General features: G+C 46.4%; 1 protein-coding gene across 1 annotated transcript in view; it reads left to right on the top strand.

Annotated features, from left to right (window-relative positions):
- Positions 1-2,811: 2,811 nt before the first annotated feature.
- HSD17B2 (hydroxysteroid 17-beta dehydrogenase 2) overlaps positions 2,812-19,555 on the top strand; it is a 52,253-nt gene continuing 35,509 nt past the window's right edge. The window contains exon 1 of the mRNA XM_004704773.2: positions 2,812-3,369. Within this exon, the coding sequence (XP_004704830.1) occupies positions 3,099-3,369 (271 nt within the window). The 5' untranslated portion in view covers positions 2,812-3,098. The remainder of the gene's footprint in view (positions 3,370-19,555) is intronic.

Raw genomic sequence — 19,555 nt, forward strand, 5'->3', positions numbered from 1 at the left:
AACTCCCCAATTGGTCTCGTCTAGGTCCACAGGACAGGCTGACTGGGGTCTTGTTCCTCTGAGCTGCTGGGGAGCAGGTACCGATTCACAGCACCTCCATGTGTTACAGAGAGGAACTGCTCCCTAGCGCATTCTTGGCTACCATCTTTCCAGAGGCATACCAACCCTAGGCTTCTCTTCTTCGATGCCCCTGGCTGGGTTCGAACCACCAACCTTTAGGCTGGCAGGTGGGTGCAAACATTTGTGCCACCTGGTGGTCCCATCTGAGGCCCCATTAGACATTGTCCCTGGCCCTGCCTCTCCACCCTGGAGCCTCCCCTACTCCTCGGTCCTTATCTTTTGCACATATTTGGGGGCTTTGTTTTACACCACTGCTTCTTGTCCTTTATCCCACTCCTCTTTTAAAAAAACAATGGTCGCCAGCATCAACCAGCTCTTTCTAATGTGACAGGCAGGCCAGCCCATGGCCACGCAGTCCATGCTGACTCATAGTGACCCTAGAGAGAGTTCCTGAGGCTGCCAACGTTTACGGGAGCAGACAGCTTCATCTTTCTCCTGCAGAGGGGCTGGTGAATTTGAAAGGAGGACATTTTGGTTAATTGCCAAGGACTCTAGCCACCGTGCCACCAGGACCCCTTGCGTGATGCATGAAGGAACCATGCCTACTGCCGTGCAGTGGGTTCTGACTCAAGTGGCCCTATGTAGGATTTCCGAGACTGTAACTATTTACAAGAGCAGACAGCCTCGTCTCTCTCCTGCAGAGTGGGCCATGGGTTTCAGCCGCCAGACTTGCAGGTAGCAGCCCACTGCTGAACCCTCAGCACCACCGGGGCTTGCTAGGGGCTTTATGTTGGTGCTTGCATTATTATTTGACAGCTGTGGCGAGGGAGATCTAGGGAGGTGACACTGTGTGCCCAACATAACATAGTCATGGGAGAGCTGAGGTTTGATTTCAGTAAAGGTATTTTACTTGGTAAAGCAGAGGGGCCCTGGATGAGATGGAGGGACACGCCGGCAGCAACAACGGGCTCAAACATGAGATCAATTGTGAGGATGGCCCAGGATCCGGCCGTGTTCCATTGTGTGTGGTACACAGAGTCACCACGCGTCAGAATCAACTGGAGGTTACCTAACAACAACAACAACAACAGGTAAATCTGGCCTCAGTAGCCCTGGTGGTATCATTGGCTATGTGTTAGGCTGCTAATGGCAAGGTGAGCAGTCCGGGCCCACCAGCTGCTCTTTGGGAGAAAGATGGGGCTTTCTGTTCCAGTAAAGACTTACAGGAGGAATGGGGACCTTTTTTTTTTTTTTTTGCTAAGGGCCATTTGGATACTGATGACATCATTTGAGGGCCATACAAAATGACCACCTTAAAAAGTAGCCTGCTAGATTGGGTCAAGCATTTCATGAACTCAGTCCTAATAAGGGCTTTTCTTTGGTGAGGCATGTGGTGTTAGCTGGTGTGGACGAATTCACAGTCATGGTTAAGTGCTGGGCTGCGGCCCACATGGTCGGCAGTTCGAAACCACCAGCAGCAACCGAGGAGACAGACTGGGCTTTCTACTTGGGCAAACTGTTACAGTCTCAGAAATCCACAGAGGGTGGTTGCTATGGGTCAGCATTGACTCAATGGTAGTTTTGTTGTTGTTGTTATATGGCTCAAGGGCCAGACATTCCCCACCCCGATTTTCCCCACCCCTGTTTACAGGCTTGGAAGCCCATGGAAGCAGCTCTTCTCTGCTCTATAGGGTTGCTGTGGGTCAGAATCAACTTGATGGCAGTGAGTTTGGTTGTTGGTTTTTGGCCTCAGGGTGCTCTTGTCTCTCTTGATAGCCATGTGCACACCCCGAACCACCATGCTCAGCGCCTGTAAGGGTCTTGGTCCCTTACACACCTTACATGTGCTCTGAACCCAAATGGGAGGGGGCCTAGGGGGCCATCAGCATTGCTGGCAATGATCGGCAAAGGTGCCCCTCCAGGTCACTGGCTATTGAGTCAATAAATTGTTGGGGATGGATCCAAATCAATCACTTACCGTGCCAACTCAGATATGTTAATTAACTAAACCTTCCCTAGCCTCAGTTTTCTTCTCTGTGAAATGAGCATATTGATATCCACCTAGCAGGGTTGCCGATGGTCCCAGAGAGACCAGCATTATGGGTGGGGGGCGTGGGGGGGGCAATTTGCTAATGTACAATGTACTCTTGCCCCCCGCCCCAACTGGGCAATAGAGTTGAGAATTAAGAATATAAAGCTCTGAAGTGCAGTGCTGGGTGACCTTGAGCAAGTCTCATCACCTCTCTGAGCCTTGGCTTCCTTGTCTGCAAAAAACACTAGGAGAGATGCCCTTTCAGGAGGGCGCTGGAGTCGAAGAGACTGCACATGCCCACTGTTGAGCCCCAGTTCCCAGAAGGGGGGCTGGTATGGAACAAAAGAGAAGGGATAGACGAGGAGCTGAACGCAGTCCTGTGGACTCGATCTGAGAGGTTATGCAGGCAATCTCTCACCCTCCAGGCCAGCTGGCCTGGAGCTTCCGGAGGCCAAGGACAAATACCTCATCAGCAATGTCACCCACTCCCTTTCAGCTTCCAAACTGCGCGGCCACCTGCCTTGTCACACACGCAGACTCAGTAGACATGCCACGGGCTTCTAAAGCCTAAGAGAGGGCTTTCTTGCCAACTGGGGGTTTTGCTATTTACCCTTTAGCTCAGATTCTGTCAATGATTGTCCAACCAGTGATATCTGTCTAGAGGTGGAGGGAGCAGCTGTGTTAAACACTGTGTGTATGTGTGAATGTGTGTGTGTGTGTGTGTGTGTGTGTGTGTGTGAGCGTGTGTTTACATGCAGGGGGTACCTGTGGGGGGTGGAGGGCGCTGTCGGAGAGGAAGTGCCCTGGTATTTATAACAGACTGCAGGCCAGTTTAAACTCCCCGCTGGAATTGTGTGCCTGCATAAGTATTCTAAATCCTGCTTATTCACAGAGTGCCAGGGCTGCTCTTGCCTTTCCATTCATATAACCCAGGCCCTCTCCTGCCAGCCTTTACCCACCAACCTCGCTGGCCCCGGGGACGTGGCGGTGCCTCTGGTCGCTGAGAATGAACACCAGTGTCCCTGAGCCAGCAGCATGGCTCTGCCTGGTTGTTGCTGCAGTGTTGGCGGGGACGGTTGTTTGCAAATTCAAGAAGAGCCCCAGACAGGTGGGGAGCAAGGCCATCTACTTGGTGGGCCTCTGGGGAGCAGCTTGCCTGCTCCTCATGCCCTTCTACTGCGGCGTGCTGCTCGTTGTCCTGTCCTGCTTCCTCCTCTTGGCATACCTATATGGCCAGGAGCTGTTACCTGTGGACCAGAAGGCAGTCCTGATCACAGGTGAGTGGCCGGATTCTGGCAGCTGTGTTTGCCGAGTGAGGGGTCAGATCAACGGGCTTCAAGATCCAGTACTGAGAGGGGAAGGGCGAGAAGGGGAAGGAACAGGTTAGAGGGTGGACAGGTGAGAACTTGGGTGGAAGAGAAGATAGTATCCCACAGAAGGGAGAAGAGGGACAAAGGAGGTATGGGGACAGGGAAAGCTCTCGGGAGGCCTGATGAGTTGTTTAAATCATCGAATATAACAACCACGGGCTAAAATGGAAACCCCCACCTAATGCACACCAAAAGACATTTTAAAAAAAGTTTGTGGGAAATGGAATGAAAAGATAACAGGGACCCCCTCTCCCGCCCAGTCCCCTGTGGATGTTTTGAAACTCTCTTGTACTTCCATTGAACAAATAGCAAGACACACACTTCCCAAACCTCACCAAGTGGTTTTTATATTTTAAAAGACCCCCTTCGGTGTCCATGCAGAGACTGTTTCATACTTATTAAAAACTGTCGAACTGTTCATGCGATTGGAAAAAGTAGCACAGGGAGGAACGTAGGGGGAAGAAATCATACCAAATCAAGGACCCGGCCCTTTTCCTGAGCTTCCTATCAAAATACATTGCATTCAAGCTGGAGGCACCATCTGTTGCATATTTTCTTTAGCATTATCAAGCCTTCAGGTTTCTTAAAGCCCACTTCTCAAGATAAACTTGGTTCCACTGGGCTCTAATTTCCAACACCGTCACACAAGGCTCCCTTTGTTAAAAATTGAACATTGATAGTACTTAGATTATGGAGGCACACTTTGAACAAAAATCTTCATAGGAGGTATTTAGAGGGTTATCAATTTCAGAAGAGACCACTAAACGAAGGAACCAGCCAACCAACCAAACGAACGAACGAGCGAACAACACTGCCACTGAGTCTATTCCACTCAGTGACCATACCGGCTAGAGTAGAACTAAAAAGCAGCAGCAGCAGCAAAAAACAAAAACAAAAACAAAAAAACTTAAAAAAAGAGCAACATTATCAGCGATGACAAAGACCTGGTGCTGAGCCTGGCAGAGGAGGCCCAGGGCATTGCCCCCACACTGGTCCGTTGGCTCCAGGGGCTGGGGGGTGGTGGGGGAGGATGCCGTGAGATGGTGAGACAGACGCCCCCAAACAAAGGTTTTGACCACTTCCAGAGCACAAGTGAAGCGGTGGTATCTGTATGCGTCCTCATCCCCTGGGAATTCCCGGAGGCTGCTTTAGCGTCCATACCAGTTTGTTCCGAGCTGGAAGCTGGGTCACTTCTGGGCCTGGGCTCTTCCTCCCGTGGGTGTGCGAGGCGGCAGCAATGTCAGCCTCTCGTGGTCTCTGGTGGTGGTTTCTCGACACCTCGCAGGCACTCACTTGGACGAGGAACTTTGTGGCTTGTTTAGGTGCTGGGCAGGGAGCACAGGCTCCCCTCTGGGTTCTTCGTGCCTCACATTTCTGAATTGCATCAAGCGGGCTGTGTTTCTAGACTCCTGCCTTGTCCTCTGAGCTGCTGGTTCCACCCTTTCCTTTGCTTTGCCTTCAGCTGCCGGGGTGAAAGAGGATAGACTGATTGCTCTGAGTGGTAAAACTGGTTTTCTTGGTTGTGGGGAGCTGGAGGTCAGAGAGGCTTTAATTGGGATAACCGGGTGTGAGCCAAACTCCCCGAATGCTGGCAGGGTCATCCTGGGCCCGGGATGGCTGACCAGGAGGTCATCACCCCTTGGCTGGGCACCGCTGGGGTGAAGGTTGTTCTGGCGTGCTTGGACCATTCACAGGGGAAATTCAGAGGCTCTCAAGTGACTTCTTCTCTTTTGCCATTCACTTCTTAACCCATGAACAAAGCTCTTCCTTGAAATGAAGTGCAAGTTGACGCTTGTTGGAGTTTTGAGAAAACGGCAGAAAGCGGGCTTCTTTAATAAGTGGGGGGAAAGAGTGAACAATTCAAAGGTAGGAGAGTTAGTCGATATGGGATGTTTGCCGACCCCTGGTGACCCCTGGCGTCATGTGGATTGGGAAGGCACTACAACTGCTGGGTGCCTCAGGGGCTGGGTGCAGAGCTGTGTCAACTGTCAAAATCCTTCCACTGGACTTTCAGAATCATTCCAGGCCAAGCTTGCTCCGTGCCTGTGCTTTCTCCATTGGCGGGAGGGAAGGCAGCCCACTCACAGATGGCAAAGCGGTAGAAATACGAACCAGAGTAAGAGTAATCCCCAGATTAGGCAAACGGACAGAGACAACCGCTGGGCCAATAGATTCAAAGGGCCACAGCAGGGGAGGCTGGCAGGAAATGGGGATCTACCAACAATGAGCCCAAAGAAGTAGGAATCTCCAGGAATTGTTTGTGGTGACAGCTGGGCGCACAAGCCCTGTGAGCGGGATGGAACCACTGGAATGTATGAGATGAGAATTGTAGGTTGGTGAAATGGTTAAAAAGAAAGAAAGTCACTTGCGAAATTACCTACTTCATTTAAAAGGAAAGAATAATGCCGATGGCACTGGTGGACAGGACTGGGGCGTGATCCCCCGGAAGTCCCAACGTTTCTGAGAAATTCCTTTCAGGAAGCAGCCCTTCAAAGGTGAACAGTTGGGAAAGCCCGTGTAAGCCTTAGGAGCACCCAGGCTACCCTCGGGGTCACTGTTAGAAATCAAGACTCCTCTCCTGCTCGCTTGCCACGTCCGTGTTCTTTATGCCTTGAATGCCAAGTGGAAGGCATGTATAGAATCCATGCCCATGGCAGAGCGGCGCAGCAGCAAGCATTAAAAGGTGCTGTGTTTGACGTTATGTATGACAACCCAACAGTTGGGCAACACAGGCCCAATGACCAGTTCCAGGATGGCCCACTTCACGGTCAGAGAGCTTCGTTGTTCGATGCGACTGAGTTGATTCGACTCATGGCGACTCTGCACAGCAGAACAAAACACTGCCCAGTCTCTGCCATCCTCACACTGGTCCCCGTGCCTGGGCCGGTTGCTGCAGTCGCTGTGTCCATCCAGCCCAGGGAGGGCATAACTGCCTGCATTTCCCGGTGACTGAGATGTCATTTTCTGGTTCTTTGTCATTTAGCTCACAGGGAATGCCATGATGGTCGTTCTACAAACGGGTTCCAGTGGTACTAATGGGACAACTGCAAATAAACTCGTTCAGTGAGAGCAGAACTCAGTCAACAGGAAGCAAGCCTGACAAAAAATAACCATTGTTTTAAGTTGGATTATGTTTATAAATCAATGCACCTATTTTTTTTTTGGTGGGGGGGTTTATTCCAGGGTTGGGGGAGGGATTTTGGGGTTTTCCTTTTAATTCCTTCTTTGTTTTTTTCTTCGGATTCCTTTTGTTTTTGGACTTTTTTTCCAGGTTTTGGGTTCGGTTTTGAAAAGGGGAGAGCTGCAAAACAAAAGGGCGCACTCTCTTGGCTGTTCCGTATAATTTGCCATTTGAAAGGACAAAGTATCAAGAGCAATCAGAATGGGCATACATCCCAGGGCATCCTCTGGGCGCACCATTGTTCGGCCAGTAAGAATGCCAACCACAGGATGACATCATTGGGGCAAGTGAACAAGAGCACAACAGTGCCAACTGCAGGGAAAACACTGGCGGCAAAGCCTTTTGGAATGGTTGGGCTTTTGGAATGGTTGGGTTAGAATACTTGGGTGTTTTTCCCTCCTCATTTCCCCCCATTTCTCTTGTTCAGTAGACAGGCTATCTAAAGTGAATGGAAGAAATAATGGAGCAAAAGAGCCGAACAGAAGGGTACCTTGAGAAAGAAGCATTATAATGTATTATAAAGTATTATCATGAAACCTGCAAAGACCTGGAATTAAAAAGTCCCAAAGGAAGAACACACTCAGTGTCTTTCAAGCTGAAAAAACTGAGGGAAAAAATTCAAGAGTTGTAATCTCGAAGGATTCTATGGGCTGCCACAATGGGCTCACCTATTGTGAGGCTGGCACGGGGCCTGGCAGTGTCTTGTTCTGTTGTATACTGGGTAGCCATGTGTCAGAACCTACTTGCCAGCACCTAATAAGAACGACCACATGTGTACTGTGCTGGACAATAAATCAGGTAGGTCTAATGAGAATTGATGCGCTTGAATTATGGTATGAATGCAGAATATTGAATATATCATGGACAGCCAAAAAATACCCTGAGCGAGTCCAACCAGAATGCTCCCTGGAAGCCAGAATGATGAGACTAGGGGACTGAACCTGCAGTAGGACATCATGCTTGGTAAAGGACAGGCTCCGCCAAAAAGAGGAGGACGCTGGACAAGGTGGAGGGACACAGTGGCTGCAACAATGGGCATCGTGGGGCTGATGCAGGACCAGGCAGTGTTTGGTTCTTTCGAAGACAGGACACTATGAGTTGGAGTTGACTCAATGGCACACAATGGCCACAACGCATCCAGCTCGTTGCTGCTCGTTGTCACCCGGATTCCTGGTGACCCTATGTACCCCTGACTGAAACTCTGCTCAGCCCCGGGCCGTCTTCATGATCACGGGTGCCTTGTGTCCATTGTTTCTGCGATTGCGTCAGGTCAGCTCATGGAAGAGTCCCTTCATGTCTGTTGTCCCTCAACTTTACCAAATACGGTCCTTTCCTGAAGCACACAGCTTGTGCTCAATACGACTTGTTGACTTGAACAACACTTTGGCTACAATTGTCAAAAGTGAGTATAAGAGAGGATTGATTCATCAGGGAGGGGAAGTGGGGTCTATTGGGGAGCATAACACAGAGGCCTTTATTTTATGTTCCCAAGTAAGGGTCCAAGATGGATGGTGACTCCATCTGGGGATTATTAAATATGCAAGGATGGTTCTAAAGTGGAGCACCATTGACATCATCTTGGGATAAGGGCTCCTTGGGATTGAACATTAGGTTATTGAAATGGGTAGATGTTTGCCAATAGAGTAGGTTTACATACAATGTTGATATGATCCTCACAGCCCTAGTACCTTCTATTTTGTGAATTAGAAACCAATGTCGCTGAGTTAATAAAGAGCAGAGAAGGGATGGAATCTAGATCAGACCCAACAGTCACCCAAAGCCTGCTCTTACCCACTATTGTAACCGTGTTACAGCCATAACTACTATTAGCCCAGGGACAGGAATGGGCAGGGAGAGGAACATTGGAAGAGAATGATGATGTGAGAGGTGTGATAGGGTGAGTTTGACTCCAGGTTGGGGTGAGAGGGCAATGAAGGGCAGTTCCAGTGGAAATGGCATTGGTGGGTGGAAATCCAGAAGTAGAATTTGCTTAAGTTTGCAGACTAAGACTGGAAAATCTTGAGCAGCAACATGGTGATCGAGACCACACAGAAATAGGTCATTGAAACTTATATCAAAGGGTCAATGCAATCCTTAAAGACCCCAGTCAAACCAATGGTCATAGTGACCCCAGATGTGTCAAAGCAGGATGGTACTACAGAGGGTCTTCAGTGACTGACTTTGGGGACGTAGCTCACCAGGTCTTTCTTCCAACTTATCTCTTGGTGGATTTGAACCTCCAGCCTTTTGGTTAGTGGCTGAGCATGTTAATCATTGGCACCATCCAGATGCCTTCTGTGTAGGCACTCAATGAGTCTATAGTCCAGTCAATGTATCATATTATTGTTCACATGAGCACATACCTTCTTCTCTCATCCCTTTGAGGCTTTGCTTTCTATAAGAAAGCATGAGAAGACCCCCCTGCTCCTCATCACTGACTCCCTGTGCAGCCAACATTTTGCCTAAGCATCTGTTAAAAAAAGCATCTGTTTTGCACATTAGCCACGTAGGCTTGGCAGTCTCCTGGGAGTCCCGGGTTGAACTAATGGTTCATGTGCTTGGCTGCGAACTGAAAGGTTGGGGGGTTTGAAAAGTGAGGGCTTACCAAAGTCACAAATGACCAATTAAGTCAGACGAACCATCTCCCAATACCCAAATATCTTTTCAAGATCAGCTCCATTTTATCCAGTTTACTGAATAACGCCAGTGACAGGGACCTCACTACCTTTTTAAGGGGAAATCATCCTGTTTTTCACACACAGTTTATAGTTATAAATATCTTCCATTTAATCAAGCTACGCCTCCCGGGAACATCCATTAATGTTGGATTGCCCTGGGAACTTACACAATCTACTTAAAGCGTTTCTTTTGCATAATAGCCCTTGGGGTGGGGAAAAAAAAACAACTATATGAAAACTGCATCGTAGCCAAGTCTTTGAACAAAATCTTCTCAGTCCTTTTACCATTCCTCCCATGGCCTAGTTTCCAGAATTGTCTCATTCGACTCAGCCTCTTTGGGATGCCTTCCAGTTTCTTGACATTCCCTTGAGATGTTGACTCAGACTCCGCATCCTGTGCCACGTTGGTATGCACACTACAAACAAGACTGGAACTAATATGATGAAACTGAATCCGGAAAGGAAAACAACACAACAAAGCCAGGCTCCCCACTGGTTGGTAGTGGCTGCTTTGGCGAAGTCAATACACAAAGCTCTCTTTTCCCGAAGGGAGTCTCGCATTGAACTAGATGGAGAAGGAGAGCAACCGGAGAGACTGAGAGGAGGGGGCTGGGGAAATAAAAGCAATGACTTGGGTCTGAGATGTGTGGGGTGGGGGGACACATGGGTGGAGCTGACTAGATGACATTTGGAGAAGTGGGGCTGAAACTCACCAAAGAGCACAAGAGTGGCCATACAGTGAGGCCGGTCGGCCATATTTGATATGACAAATGCAACTTTGCATGCTGAAAAGGCATGTGAGAGAAGAGTGTAGACAGAGATGAGGACATGGAGCAAAGCCCTGTCCAGGAGAGGAAAACAGACCTGGGTCACGCAGAGTTCTGACGGGTAGCATCCAACATGGTGTCGATGCTACATGGGATGAGAGAATACTCCGAGACTAGAGATTTGTTTCAGCAGACAGTGTGGGAAGGAGCTCCAATCCTTGGTGAGGGAGTGCTCTTCGTAGGTAACTTTAACTTTAGATAACGTGATGGGGAACAAGAAAGAACAAGATGGGAAATTTGATCCAGGGGATAACAGCAGAATCAAGAGAAGAAGTTTGGGAGAGGGGAAAGTGATTTTGGAGGCCCACAGTGGAAGGAGTCAGTGAATAAGATTTCAACAATGCAAAAGGGATTGTATTGTGGGCCTTGATGAAGCAGAAGACTGGTAGCTAAGGAAGTCACAGAGCAAAAGGAGATGTTATGGGTGTCTGTGCTTTGATTCTAGTTAGGTTACAGGATGAATATGCAAAAGAATACACTAGTTCTGACTCCATTTCCTTCTGCGTCAGCCCCCAGTAACAGAGGGTGCTGACAGAGAACTGGAAAGAAAGGAGATTGCAAATTCCCTTTCCCCCAAAGGCTGGAAGAGATGAAGCAACCCTGGAGCGTCCCCAGGAGAATGGCACTGAGTAAACAAGAGAAATGTGGACCAAGAGGAATAGACACACAGGTAACATTAGAACCCCCGACGATGGACAGAAAATGTAGCCAGCCAGTGAAGCAGCAGCAGAGAGAATTTTAAACAGATAGCGCTCCTTTGATGATCCACAACTTACAACAGGGGACACACACACACACACTCTTACTTACAACAGGGACACACACACACACACACACTTACTTACAACAGGGACACACACTTACAACAGGGGACACACACACACACACACCTTACCACTTTGGGGTGGTTCCTCTAATCTAGGGATGTCACCCATCCTTCTCCACCCACCATGTATCAGAATCATCTGTCAGCTTTTTAAAAATACTGGTGCTTGGGCATTTACTCTCTGAGTGCAGCTCTACCTGTTTTGAGATCGGAGTTGGGCATTAGTAGTTTTATACTCCAGGTAGTTTTAGACCTGTCCCAGGTAAAGCCAATGTATCTTTGGACAAGGCTTGATCTTTCCCAGTGGCTAGAAAAGGACATCAGGTTTGGTGAGATTGAGGACCAGTGAAAAAGAAGAAAACCTTAAGAAATAGATTGACACAGTAGCCTGTAGAATGGGCTTGGGTTAGTCCGGGTAGACTAGAGAAATAAATCCTGGGAGACATTCATATGTGATTAAAAAAGAACTTTATATACAAGAGCAATGGTATATTGAGAAAACATCCCAGCCCAGTCTAGATCAAGTCCCTAAGTCCGAAATTAGCCCATATGTCCAATACCAATCTATAAATTGCTAATGAAACACATGCAATGATGCCAAATGCAGGACTATCACAGGTCAGTGGGTGGGAAGTCTTGTGGATACAGTGGCGGTAGAGGCATCTCAGCTCTGGCAGTGGTCTCCACATGGCTCCTTCAGCCCCAGGCTCTAGCATAGCGCCATGTGTCTCGTCCACAGAAATGTCTCGCACAGGGTCCACATGTGTCCCGCCTCCAGTGAGTTATTTATCTCCTTAGTGCCTCCAAATGAAGTCATCAAGTTGCGTCCTGATTGACAGGCTAAACTCCATCCCTTCACTTGTAAATCTCGAATTGACAACAGGTTATGTAACCACCACAAGGTTCAAGCATATGCACAGTGATGGAGATGGTTTGGGAGCGGGCAATGTTTCTTTCTGTTATACGAATGGTGGTCATGAATCAGAATAGACTCCACCACAGCCCTGAGTACTGTCATTCAAAGTCTTGTATAAGCACCCCTCCCTGATGCACTCCATTTCATTGGGTGTCTAAGTCTTTCAATAGCTAACATCTTGATTTGGGAGCCCCTCCCATCTACCCCTCAACCTTGGTAAATTGCACTACCGGGTGCCCTATAAGAGCCAAAGACTCTCCTAGTCTTGTTTCTCCTCCTCTCTCCGTCCAAATCCGGGTCATCCCCAGGACTGCCATGATTACTTCTCAAAGGCAACCAACGTTTCTCTCTAGTCTGCTCCCTGGCCCCCCTGATTGCACTCATATTCCTTTAACAATTATCAGCAGAGTAGCTCGTGTGCCCCCTCTGTCTTAAGACCCTTTAAAGGACTTCTGCTGTGCTGAAAGTAAGTCCGGAACTCTTGGCCAAGACCCAAGTTCCTTGCCCAGTTTGACCTCTCTCCTGGCACACTCCTTGAAACACCCACCTTTTCCTGGCATCATAGCCTAAGCACAAGCTGCTCCTCCCACCTGAATGCTTTTCTCCACACCCCTTTCAGGGCAAACCACTTCTTCACCTTCATATTAGAGTCTGAATCAATCTTAGCATCCTTGAAATTTTGGGATTGAAATGTCTTTCTTTCTTGTGGGGCTTCCCTGGCAATGCTAGATCTTTGGCAGCTTCTACAATCTTCACCCATCAGATACCCATAGGATTCCCTTTGAGTTGTGACCACCAACAATATCTTTAGATGTTGCCAAGTATCTCCTATGTGGCCGGAGGCACAAAATCACGTCCAGTTGAGCATTACTGCTCTGAAGGCTCCACATGACCTGGCCCGTGAAATACCACTCTGACTCAAGTTCAGTGATGCTCCTTTGCACCTACTGTGCTTTGGCCAGATCAACCTCCTCACGCTTCTTCCAACAACCATGTTTCTCTCTAGGGGTCTTTGCACCTGCTCCTCACTCTACCTGCTCCACCCTTTCCCGGGATATCTGTTCAGTATTTCAGAGTTGCCTCCCCTGACCCCATACGAACACGGGGTCCTCTTCCCCAGTAGCTCTGTATTGTTCTGCATAGCACGAAGCACCATTTGTCACCGTATGTACTTCCTTGTTTACCAAATTTGTCCCACCTCACTCTATAAGGTAAATTCTGTGGAATAGGGAACAGGATGGTTCTATATGCTGCTGTATCACCATGAACTAGAATCAGGGATGGCTTGGAGTAAGCTCGTAAGAGTTGTTGAAAGAGTACTGAATGAATACATGAATGGCTCTTCGTAGAATATGCAGGACATTCAGGGTGGCAAATGTTGGGACATGCATGAGACATTGAGGAAGCTATCGCAACTGGAATGGAAAGCAAGTCCTGAGGATGGGAAAAAAGCAGGAAGCTTGGTTGGGAGTGCACATCTTGTAAAGGTAACTGAAATCCAAGCAGACCACTGTTACTTTAAGGATTAGGTGTGCCTGACCCAAGCTATTGTAATTTCAACTGCCTAGTGCATGTAAAAGTTGGACATTGAATAAGGAAGACGGAAGAATCATCAATGCATTTGAATTATGGTGCTGGTGAAGAATATTGAAAATAGCATGGATTGCCAAAGAAGTAGCAAATCTATCTTGGAGGAAGTTCAGCCAATATGCTTCTTAGAGGTAAGGATAGCAAGATTTCATCGCATGTACTTTGGACATGTTATCAGGAAAGACCAGTCCCTGGAGAAGGACGTCATGCTTGGTAAAGCAGAGTGTCAGTAGGACAGAGCAAGACCTTCAATGAGATGGATTAACACAGCGGCTGCAACAATGGCCTCAAACACAAGAACAATTGTGTGATGGCTCAGGACCAGGTGGTATTTCATAGGGTTGCTCTCAGTCAGAATCGACCAGACAGCAGCTAACAACAACAACATAAAGCAAGTGGGAGCCAGGGAATGTATATGAGTGAGGGAGAGATATGGGAAGGATGGAGTAGAAAATAGAAGCCTGGTACTAGAACCTGATACAACAAAGCCTGCTTTCAAACCAGGAAATAGAACAACATTCTCCATAGGAGCAGGGATGACATTCCTCATGTGTACCATTTCTGATGGATTGGGGATGTTGGGGTGAAGAAGGTCTAAGGGGGCAGACGCTTTGCTGGAACAGTGTCCACAAATGACATCAGAAGCAGGCATAGGGCACAGACATCCAGGAATTGCCTTTCCCTGTTGTAAGGAGCTGAGTCAATGACAGTGATTAATTATGAAGCAGAAGATAGAGAACATCTCTGTATCTGAGAGAGACCTCTTGGATTTCTGAGTAGGGTGTTAACCAAATCTGGCAGGCAGCATCTTGCCCCATTAGATGTTAAAAGCTGTTCAGTGAGTGTTTGGCCAGGTGTTGGCAAAAAAGGACATCCTGTCAGTCAGGAAACACCTTTACTGTGAAAAAGATCTACAGGGACATTAATAAATCAGCCCTTTACAGATAAAACCATAGATAAAGTTAAAAAGGAGGAACTATGCCACCTTAGGACAATGGGACCATTAGCTTTATCTCTGGGGAGTTACCCATTTTGTACTTTGTTAATCTTAAGTAAATTTACTTTTTATGAAGTAATGAACTTTTAAAAAATGTAGTTGCTTGACATGTTTTTACAAGTGTTACTCTGCTTATAGCCTTTCTAGTTGGAATCTTTAACAATTCAGCTCTGCTAAGCAAACCTTGTAAAAATGGAAAAGAATGAGCAAAAGAAGCCAACCAGCGCCCCTACCACATGAAAGGACTAGTGTGGGGACTCAAGTTATTTAAGGGGAAAGCAGGCAAAACTGATCTATGCTGTTAGAAGTCAGTAGGAAGGGATGGAGGTGGTGGGAAGGAGGCACATGGAGCATGTCTGGTGAGCAGGTCAGGTTCTGTTTGCCCATCTGAGTGCTGGTTGTCCAAGTGGATTCACCCTGAAATGCTGCCAAGCTCTGGGCACTTAAAAAAAACAACCCATGCACTTATTGATAAAAAGTTAAAAAACAATGAGTATAGTTCTCTATCTATACATCTTATTGGGTGGCTCAGACTCAAACTAACCCCATGTGACTGAGTGGAGCTGCCCATGTGGCTCTCTTAGGCTGCCATCTTGGTAGAAGCAGAGTTTTCTTCGGCAGAGCCATTGGGTGAATGCAAACCACTGACCTTCAGTTAGCACACAGGCATTCAATTGTTGAGTCACCAGGGAAGATTGATAATCAGCAACTGTGATTGCCTTTAATAACTCCATCAGGTAAAATATACAGTAGTCATTGACTTACAAAGATTGCCTATATTCACATAGAACATGGTGTGTGAAAAACAAACAATATGAGCTTTAAAAATCAATCATATTGGTTTGGGGGCTTGCACTGAATCCCAGCTCCAATTTAAGAATGCTAAGTTTTTACGTCATGACTCTGCTCAGTGCTTGCCCTTAGGAAGGAAACACAGAAGATATGGGTGCCATAGCAAAGTGTGGTGAAGAAATTAGATGCTGCCTGGCTATCAGATAAAATAGCATCTGGGGTCTTAAAGGTTTGTTTCCAAACAAGCAGCCATCTAACTGAAATGGCAACGAAGTCCACAAGGAAGAAGCTTTCCAACACCAGTGATCACAGGATTACATAACATATAATCCGAAGCTGAAGGAGGAAACAGTATCAGAGCCCAAATAATGAGATTCTGGTTGGCGGAAGGCTATGGGTGACAGTGGAAGCCCAAGATATACTTGTGAGACCTATACAGGAAATAAGCCTCTACCCATATGGAGGGATGTGAACAAATGATAAAACTGAATTGAATAGTTAAACCCTTGCCAATTGATTGCCACCACCACCCCATACACGTTGAGCATGATATAGTTTTTAATTTCTGTGGGGTTTCTTCTTTATATCTGATGTATTTTGCTTTTGGGGATAGCCCTCTTGAAATTTTGTTATATATATCTTTTTATTTCGCTATATGAAACCCAAGATTGATGAACCTATAGAGGCAGCAAGTAGAATAAGGGTTCCTGGGGGTGGTGGTGCAGGGGGGGAGGGTGGGATTAAAGGGCAGATGATAGCAAGGAGTTTAAGAAGAAAGAGAATGTTTTGAAACAGATTGTGGTAGCATTTGTACAATACTGCTTGATGTGATTGAACGATGCTATCTATATTACCTCCCAATAAAAATGTTTTTTTTGGGGGAAAAATCAATCATATGGACCTAGGTTCAAATTTCACTTCTGCTTTTCTTAGCTGGGTGGTAGTGGAAACTTTTTATGTTCTTTCTGCAGCTTAGTTTGTACATCTGCAAAATGGGGATAAAGAGGCATAGGTTTACAGAATCCAACAGAAAGAGTTACTAATAGCCCCAAACTAGGAATAATTTGAGCAATAAAACTAAGCAATACTAGATTATAACTGCAAGGTTAGCAGTTCAAAACGATCAGTCACTCCTTGGGAGAAAGATGAGGCTTTCTACTTTCATAAAGCATCACAGTCTCAGAAGCCCACAGGGGAAGTTTTACCCAGTCTTATGGGTCGCTATAAGTTGGAATTTACTCGATGGCAGTGATTTTGAGTTTTTGAGACTATAACTCAAAGTGTAAAAGTGAGAGATGCCCAAGAGTCCACAGTGCTAGGAGTAAAGAACTAAATAATTTCACAAGTGGAGGAGAAGCAGCAAGTCTCTTGTGCAGCAGAGTTGCAAATCCTTTGTGCACATAGTCTCACGGAAGTGGAGCGTCATTCCCCACCTCTGACCTTTGTGCTGTGTGTGCATGGTAACCTCCTTCCAAACAGTAACTTATCAAAAGGGTAATAAAGGGAGTAATGTTACAGTAGAGAAACTTGATAAACACCACTGCAGCCCGATGACCAAGGTCAACATTCATCATTACAAATCACATCGATGGTATGCACCCTTCCTATGATAGATTGAAAACGGCACTTAATCTCTATGATCCATTGCACTAAGTAAATCCGCTGTAAAAGATCTCTTTAAAGTGTTGAAAAGCAAAGAGGTTCCTTTGAGGACTATGGCACATCTGGCCCAAGCCATGGTATTTTCAGTTGCCTCATATGCATGTGCACATCTGTGTGCAAGGACCGAGAATTAGAAAACCCAAAGGGAAAACATGCTCAGCATATCTGAAACAGAAAGTATTCAAGAGAAAATCCAAGCCTCGAACTGCAATCTTGAAAGATTCTGCAGGCAAAATACTGAATGATACAGGAAGTATCAAGAGAAGATGGAAAGACTACACAGAATCATTGTACTAAAAAGAACGAGTTGCCCAGCTATCAAAAGATATAGCACCTGGGGTTATAAAGGCTTGAAGTTAAGCAAGCAGCCATCTAGCAGGGAAGCAAATAAGCCCACATGGAAGAAGCCCACCAGCCTGTGTGATCATGAGGTGTCGATGGGATCAGGCATCGGGCATCAAAAGATCCAAAACAAACAACTACATTGATGCAAAAGAGTGGGGTTGGAGTAGAGACCCAAAGCCCATCTGTAGATAATTGGATATCCCCCCACAGAAGTGGTATAAGGGAGTGATTCAACCAAGTTGTGTTATAGCATCAACGAATAACACATCATTCCTCTAGTTCCTGAATGCTTCCCCTCCCCCCACCAACATGACCCAGTTCGACCTTACAAATCTGGCTAGACTGGAGAACACACATTGATATAGATAAGAACTCTCAACACATGGAATTCAGGACAGATAAACCCCTGAGGAACAGTAGTAGGTGTAGCAATATCATGACGGTAGGGAGATGGACAGGGAAGGGGAAGGGTGAGAAAGAGGGAACCCATCACAAGATTGGCTATATAGCCCGCCCAAAGGGGATGAATAACAAAATTTGAGGGTGAAGGGAGACAATGGACAATGTAAGATACAAAATAATAATAACAATATACAATTGATCAAGGATTCATGATAGTGGAAGGATGGGGGAGGGAGGGGAAAAAAGAGGAGCTTATACCAAGAGCTCAAGTAGAAAATGTTTTGGAAATGGTGACAGCAACATATGTATAAATATGCTTGATACAACTGATGTATGGAATGTTATAAGAGCTATAAGAGCCCCCAATAAAATGATTTTACAAAGAAAGAACTAGTCGATATTCTGCCATTTCAGGAGGTAGTGTATGAGCAAGGACCAGTGGGGATGAAGGAAGAAATTCAAATAGCACTGAAGGCATTAGCTAAAAATCAAGGCTCCTGGAATTGATGGAATACCCATTGAAATGTTTAAGCAAGCTAAAGAATAGCTGGAAGCACTCACTCATCTATGCCAGGAACTTTGGAAAGCAGCTACTTGGCCAAATGACTGGAAGAGATCCAAATGTGTGCCCATTCCAAAGAAAGGTGACCCAACAGAATGCTCAAACTATAGAACGATATCATTGATATTGCACACAAATAAACTTTTACTTAAGTTTAGCAGTATATTGGCAGAGAGCTGCCAGAAGTTCGGGCTGGATTCAGAAGAGGGTGTGGAAGAAGGGATATCATTGCTGACATCAGATGGATGTTATCTCAAAGCAGCGAATACCAGAAAGATGTTTACTTGTGTTTCATTGACAATGCAAAGGCATTCAAATGTGTGAATCATAATACACTGTGGATAGCCTTGAGAAGAGTGGGGATTCCAGAGCACTTCATTGTGCTCATTTGGAACTTGTACATAGATGAAGAGGCAGTTGTGTGAACAGAACCAGGGAACCCAGCATGATTTGATGTGAGGAAAGGTGTGTGTCAGGGTTGTATTCTCTCAGCATGCTTGTTCAAGCTGTAAGCTGAGCAAATCATTAAAGAAGTTAGATTATATGAAGAAGAATGTGACATCAGGATCGAAGAAAGGCTTATTATTAACTACCTACGGTATGCAGATGATACAACCGTGCTTGCTGAAAGTGAGGAGGACTTGAAGCACTTGCTGATAAAGATCAAGGATTGTAGCCTTTAGTATAGATTATAACTCAATGTAAGGAAGACCAAAATTCCTACAACTGGACCAATAGATAACATCATGATAAATGGAGAAAAAGTTGAAGTAGTCAAGAATTTTATCTTGCTTGGATCCACAAACAATTCTCATGGAAGCAGCAGTCAAAAGGTCAAATGATGTATTGCATTAGGTAAATCTGCTGCACGAGACCTCTTTGGAGTGTTGAAGAATGGATGCTACTTTGAGGACCAAGGTGCTCTTGACCCAAGCCATGGTATTCTCCATTGCATCATATGCATGTGAAAGTTGGACATCGACTAAGGAAGGCTGTAAAAGGATCAATGCATTGGAATTGTGGTGCTGGAGAAGGATATTGAAAGTACTTGTACTGCTAAAAGGAAAAATTGATCTGTATTGCAAGAAGAAAGGCCAGAGTGCTCCTTAGAGGCAAGGATGGCAAGACCCCATCTCACGTACTTTGGCTATGCTGTCAGGAGAGACCAGTCCCCAGAGAAGGACATCATGTTTGGTAAAGGGGAAGGGCAGAGAAAAAGAGGAAGGCCCTCAGGGTGGCGGATTTGACATGACACAGGGGCTGCCGCAATGGGCTCGGGCACAGGAACGACTGTGAGGATGGTGAGGATGGTGCG

The sequence above is a fragment of the Echinops telfairi genome, unplaced genomic scaffold (assembly GCF_000313985.2).
Source record: "Echinops telfairi isolate 266 unplaced genomic scaffold, ASM31398v2 ScPeMD7_2291;HRSCAF=2852, whole genome shotgun sequence".
Taxonomy (NCBI): Eukaryota; Metazoa; Chordata; class Mammalia; order Afrosoricida; family Tenrecidae; genus Echinops; species Echinops telfairi.